General features: G+C 28.6%; 1 protein-coding gene across 1 annotated transcript; it reads left to right on the forward strand.

Moving 5' to 3' along the window:
• Positions 1-142: 142 nt before the first annotated feature.
• On the forward strand, positions 143-4,992 carry LOC106681398 (nucleolar protein 11; the record flags this gene model as incomplete). Its single annotated transcript, XM_067046936.1, is given in 7 exon segments — positions 143-358; positions 635-773; positions 2,111-2,272; positions 2,405-2,651; positions 2,932-3,194; positions 3,755-3,900; positions 4,799-4,992. Coding segments are annotated over 7 exon segments (1,302 nt in total), but the record flags the coding sequence as incomplete, so codon positions are not given.
• Positions 4,993-7,388: the final 2,396 nt, after the last annotated feature.

Genomic DNA, 7,388 nt, shown 5'->3' on the forward strand with positions numbered 1-7,388 from the left:
TATACATACATACATATACCCTATATATGTACATAGCCTTAAAATGCTGTGGGAGGAAATATATTGTATTTTTGTATTGTGCATATTTATATAATAAATGAAAGGGAGAAAAAAATAAATTAAAATTTGTTAATTCTTTCAGTTTACATGGCTAATACATAGTATTGTGTCATCGAAAGATGTTCCTCCACATATAGTATATATGAATGGAAATGTGTGTCCTTTAAATGTCGACCGAGAATCTCGAAAAGATCCTGAAGGAAAAGATTTTATTTTAACGACAGAAAATATTGAAGATGTGAAACTTGTTAACATCCAGGGCCACCCATTTGTCGCAATGCACGTGATTGGTTTGCAGGTAATGAGATTATATATTTCAAAATTATCATTAATTTTAATATTTTAAGTTGGTGATGCTATTAATTCTACTGTAACCCAAATTTCTGGAGAATAAGAAATTACTTTGAATTATTATTTCTTTTTATTCAACAATTTATGTTGTTTACATACATATGCTCAATTTCTTCAGATTTTGAAAAAATAATTGTGTATATTTTTGAAAATCAATTATAATTTTTTCAAACTGAGTTTATCCCACAAATTGGCTTAGCTACAAGTTTCTTCTTGATTTCAGGGCAGTAGCTGCTTGCATTTTATATCAATTTCAGATGAAAAAGAAAAGTTTACTATCAAGCTCGACCGAAATGATGATTTAAAATTAGTTGGCCATACTGTAATTGAATCAGAAAATGGAACATATTTAATCCAACTATGTAAGTTATTAAATTTAATTTTATTATCTAGTTAAAATGAATTGAATCTGAGTACCCCATATCAATATCTGTAATTAATGAAATAAAAACACAGAAGACAAAAAAATCCAGTCCCTTAGAAAAAGTATCTGAACATATGTTACACAGCGAAGGAATGATGAGTTTCCTTCTTACTCCTAACATATCTGACAGAATTTTTGAGGCATAATTCCTAAAATTTTAGAACTTTGGAATATTGTTTAGGAGGGTCTACTGATGAATATTCTAAAAGTCCTGAAGGATAGAGAGAAATTGGAGGAGGGGGTAGTACAAGCAAAATTATGTACCTTTTTACTTTGACTTACCTACATATGAAACAAATACTAAAGGAAAGTATTGTGATCATGCAAAATTTAGAATTCAAGTTTTCAATAGAGGTACATGTTTTAAGAACCCCCTGAATTTATATATTGCCTATAACATAACCAAGTATCGCAAACTGTTCAGTTTGTGGTTAGCTTAGCTCAAAAACGGAAATTTGTAGGAAAATGAAATTACATATTTAAGGCAGGTATATGCTTGAGGCGTGACTACAACTTTTTATTTATAATAAACTGACACTTTATAGACTAACACTGTTCAATTATCTATTAAGCTAGGTCTTATCAGGGCTTAAATAATGAATTTTTAAAATCTTTGTCTAAAGTACTTTTATTTTGTTTATTTAAAAAAAATGAACATTGCTCATTATTAACAATAATAAACTTTGGATAAATACAAAATATTAAAGAATTGTTTGAATAAATAGAGAAGAAAATAGGAAAAATTAAGACCTCCGATTCGTACAGGAAAAGCCACCACTGGACGATCTTTCCTGATTCCATTGTTTTTGCTAATATCTCATAATCTATCAGTCCTGCTGACAAATTACTTTGTATGGAGTATTTAACATAGTGTTTTATCTTGCATCAATTTCCTAAAGTTTTTTTACTAATTAATTATTGAATAAAATTAAGAAGTATATCATATAAATGCATATAAAAAGTAAGTTCTCTTATGCCAAACCATTTTTGGGAGTGATTAATAATTTACAAAACTGGTTTATTGATAGATTCCCAAATAAACAAATAATAGTATAAAGAATTAATTTTTGAAACTAAAACTAATAATTAAGTATTAAACTATTTAATTAACTCACAATCAGTTTCAATTATTCATTATCTGTATAATTAGTCATAATATATTTGGCATTTCTGAGCAATGAGTTTTTTTATTTAGACATTATGTTGAAGGAATGTTTAGTTTTAGTCTTATCAATTGAATGTAGTGTTTCTATACTTCATTTAATTTTTATTTAGGGTCAAATGGTGATGTGACATCATTGGAGTTGCCTCTTGAAAAGGGAAGTGCTGGAAGATTTGTTGGAAACGTATCAGTTATAAACACACAATTACAAGCAACACTTTTCCCAATAAGTGGAGAACAGGTTGCTATATATGGTGCCCAGTCAGACTCTGAAGGTAATTTAAAATATTTCAAATTAATATGAAACCTTCATTTATTTATTTTTTTTTTTTTTAGTTACTTATAACCAAACTATTACTTGATATTATCCTTAGTTCAAATTCATTTAGTTTTTCCTAACTTTCCAGGTGGGATACTTGTAATGTTTTCAATCAAATATGGTGTAGTTGAGGCTACTGAAAATTTGAAAATTTACAATAGTGCTTCAAAATCTCTTGCGAGGTCAAGAGAGCTCATAATCCCTTCAGGAGCAAACTTACTTGTTATCCCTTATAAGCTCTACACCCCACGACTTTCTGGATTGGTTGGTAGTCAAGCCCCGAAGCTGGAAGGAGACCTAGATGCTCTTCTTGACCAAGGCATTTCAGAATCGAGGTATGAAGTTTTCATTGATTTCAATTATTCAAAAATTATTATTGATTTTGAAGGAAATATTATAATTGCATAACTAGAACAACTATAATGGCAATAAATTAGTTATTTCAATTATCGTACATTATAATCTATTGTAGTATGTTCAATTTATTACTGTGGAATAAAATTGCTAGAGATCTGATTGTATCTTATTTGCAGTATCTTGAAATGATATATTACTATGATGTTTTAGGCCATTTTGTAAGTTTCTATACAATCACTTTTCTCTTTATTTGTTCAGGATATGTGAACTGCTGTTTGATAGTTATGCTGAATCTAAAAATGCCGAAGGAATCCTGCATTTACTAGAAAAGTGCCTAGATGTTCCAGACCGCTATCTCGTCCGATCTTTGGCTTTTGCTTTGAATAATAATAGTGCTGAATGTAATAAGATAAAGGAGGTGGTTTTGTCAAGGCCGTTAGTTGGTGATGACAGTAGTCTTTCTCTAGTGAGGACACACATTCCTTTACAAATGGCCCTTACGCTACTCGGTATTATAGCAGGTATGCTTCATATTTCAAATAAAATATTGCATTATGAAACAGAAAAGATTAATAGGACCTCTCTTGGTGTAATAGATTATAGGAACTTATGAATTCCCCAATCAGTGAGATTATTAAAAAAAGAGTGAAAACTGATATTAAGCTTTCATTTCATAATTTTGGTAGTTTTTTTCTCTTCTAATAAATTTAGCCAAAATGTGACATGAAGGAAAAATATTTTTATAAAGTTTTACCAGCTAAAATTTATTTATTTTCTGGCTGTAAGAAGTTTTTCAAAAATTTTCTGGTTTGTTAAAACACATTTATTACAAGTGATATAAATTACCACTAAGATATTATCAAGTCTAATTCATTAGTTTTTTGTTCCTCTCACTCTATGTGTGGAAAAAAATAGTCTATGAGAACAAATTCTTAAAATCTGTGAAATGATATTTATTGAACTTTTTCAGTAAAATGTATTGGTATTTTTTGAAGATACAAACAAATTTAAGAAAAATAAAATATACTAGATGAATTAAATTATTTAGAAAAATGTATTAACCATTTTTTTATGTTTACAGATAAGATGTCAGATTGTCCATGTGATAAAGTTTCCATTGAATGGGCCTGTCTTTTGTTAGATTCTCACTATCAGCAATATCTTTTGTCGAGAGATGCAGATATGATTGAAACTATTAAAAAATTACAAGAAATTGTATTATCCCAGGTATTTTGTTTTTATTATTTAGGTAATGTGAATGTGTAAATGATTTGATTATTCTATACTGTTGTGAAACAAGTACTTTTACCATTGCATCAAATGAATGAGTGTTCGTAAATCAAATAAACTGTTTTATTACTTTAGTGCTATAGAAGTCTGCCTAGATTATATTATGCATAGATTATGTGTTATGGATAATATATGATGTTTGAGAAATAATTAACACATCCTAATTGTGTTCATCAGTACATTTTTATTTGTGCTCACTTTAGTAACTTCAAAACATCTTGAATTCCCATGGTTTTATCATTATACTTTTCAAAGATGGTGCACTTCTGTCATCATTAATCTTTTTTTTTAAATATTGTGGCTAATGTTGGAATACCGTATTCTTTTGCTATGTCGGTTCTATTCTCCGCTTGGTTGTCTTCAACATTTCGTGTATATTATCAACAAATTATGAACACTAGTTATATAGAGTTTGTTTACATCTTCTGTTGGTTATATAGAGTTTACCTTTCCATTGAATGATAAGACTATTTCAAGGAAATTTTAAAACAAAATTATTAAATTCAAGTTCGTTCTACTGAGTTTCCAAATAAAAGAGTCCTCCATCAAATATGTATCTTTTCATTGGATATTCCAGAGTTAAGTGCACTGGTGAAAAACTGGAAGATGTTACAACTTTGACTTCACTACCAAAAGTAGCTCATACCAATGCACTCATGTCTACTTTATCTATATATATATACTATATTAATTTATTTTCAAAACTATCATTTAGTGATCTATCATCAGTTAATTAACTTCCTTCTAATATTATTATTTCTTTTTATGATTCATGTTTCAATTCTTATTTTTGTTTTATATAGTCGTTTATTTTATTTTTTGTTTTGTTTTTCAGTTGCAATATATGGAAACATTGAAATTGTTGAACTGGGAAATGGTTAACATGAAGAAAGTAAAAGCTAAATTTAAAGTTCCAGTAGCTTCTTCACACAATTACACAATAGAAACCATACAATTGTATTAATTGTAAATTATAATATTATATTATTAATTGTAAATAAGCTTTTTTAATTATATATTTTTGTTTTATATCTGTTGTTTATTTATACCTTTTCTTCTCTTTTTTTTTTATGATATGTATGGTAGGTATTAAGACAGTGTCTGTGCATCATATCTATGCTAATTGTTGTTAAATTCAAATACTTGTTAGACATTTTTTTGTCTAGTTTGGTGTTGTGAAAATATGTTCCTTGTCAAATGTCTTTTATTTAGAACTCATTAATTAAATCACAAAATTTTGCATGTGTATGTATGCATGTAATGTACTGCAATAAAAATTATATTTACTTTTATTTATTATTTAGATTGAAATAACTATTGAGCTTTATTATGTATCCAATAATTAACTAGCATTGTTGTCTTCTTTAAACTTATAAATAAGTAATATAAATATAGTGTAAGTATTAGATATTTATAAATAATATATATATTACATACATCTCTCCCTGCTATTTATTTATTATCTGATGTTAAATCGATCTTTTTTTTTTTTTTTTATGACCTTCCTGGTCATTTCTGTCATTCAGGCGGGTTATCTACTTGGTAATACCCTATTTTAAACATGGTGGGGTGTCAAGTTTTAATTTCTTGGGACCGCTACGGAAATAAAAGTCAATCCCCCACGCCAGATTTGAACTGGCACCGCTGCAGTTCCAAGGTTGCAAAGACCTACGTCTCAACTCCTTCAGCTACAGTCAGCCTTAGTTAATCAATAATTAAGCTCAACAATTATTTTAATCTAATTACTAAAAACAAAACAGGGCATTTTTATTGTACATTTGGAGATGGGGTGATGGCTCCAAAATCTTGAGATTTAATTAATGAGTTCTAAAGAAAGGACATTTGACAAGGAAGATATTTTCACTAAACTCAACTATATAATAATATAAAATTCTTCCAGTCTTAAACCTTAATTGTAACTGACATTTATATTTATGCCCAGATAATACCTAACACAATTATTCTTAGTAATGATGTAATTTGAAGATTGAAGATTCTGAAGACAGAAAGATGGATTAAAGTGGTTGATGACCGTGACCTATATTTTGAAGAATAACTATAATATGTAGATTTTATACTGAAATTTAAAGTAAACATATTTGATAATTTTAATTTTGGTAGCAACCTAGTTTATAGCAAAATTATTTTTCCAATTTGTTTAAATTCATAATGATATTGCAGCACCTACTTCCCACCTTCAGAACTTATTTCCTCTATTCTATACTGTCTCAGGGACAATAATCTTTCAGTATAAGTTTTCTATTCCACAGATATGATAAAAATACTGTACTCATGAATATCAACAATAGATATTATTGTCAAGTCCATATTTGCTTAAATTTTGTAAATAAAGCTAGTTTTAAAGTCTAGAAGACTTTGCCATAACATCGGTATATTACTGTCAAATTTGTTTATTATTATTAAGTTCAAGTTTTTTTATTAAAGAAATAATTCTTTTTTGAACCTGTATTATGAATTCATTACAATGTACTACTTAATTCTTTTGAACATGTTAACTGTCTGGTATTTTTCAAGAAGTTAACATATAATCCTCATACTAAAACAAAAGGACTGTGCACTTTCTGCCAGTTCAAAGAGAAAATGGACCAGTTACATTCTTACATAAAACAATCATTGAAGTTTTTCCAAAGTGTAGTGTTTTGACTAGACATTTTACAATACCAAATATAACTAATTACTAGCTAAATTTATTAAAATACACAAAGTACCAAGGATCATTGGAGTTTTGCCTAAGTGTAGTGTTTTAACTAGACATTTTACAATACCAACTATAGCTGCTTGTTGAATTTATTAATATAAACAAAGTACAAAGGAGCATTTTCTTTAAAAAATCTGCATTGTTCAGAAGTTCGTCTCCCATCATTATTTATGTATTATAAAAACATTGACTTAAATATAAAAGTAAGAAAATACAAAATTATGCTACAGTAATAATTTATGAGTAGAATATGATCGGAGGTGCGGTCAGCAAATAAAATTTGTTTGTTTATTATTTTCCTTTATTTTTATGTTTTTTATTTCTTTATCTTTTATATTCTTTATTTTTATGTTTCTCTGAGTCATGGTCGTTATCTCTTTTTTTTTGGCCCTGATGAAGACCTAATGTTCAGATCAAAACATCGGCTCAAATAAATAAGTTTTTATTTATTATCTGACTGCGCTCTCGTCCATCTTCTCCTCATATTAATCTATGGTGAGCTAATAACACCTCAGTAATAATTTATGGTTGGGTTGGTGAATAATCGTTTTAACCTTCCGTCGGGCGCAACTAATCTGTGAGATATGGTGTCACTGTTTTGTTGTGGCAAATCTCTGTGCTTCACAGTAGAGGGCGGACCTGCGCAGTATCTTCCCGCTCCCCTCCCACCACTGTTGGGGTGGCGGCATTTTTTTTTCAGTATGGT

Source organism: Halyomorpha halys, unplaced genomic scaffold, assembly GCF_000696795.3.
Source record: "Halyomorpha halys isolate HHAL.00 unplaced genomic scaffold, Hhal_1.1 Scaffold332.1, whole genome shotgun sequence".
Taxonomy (NCBI): Eukaryota; Metazoa; Arthropoda; class Insecta; order Hemiptera; family Pentatomidae; genus Halyomorpha; species Halyomorpha halys.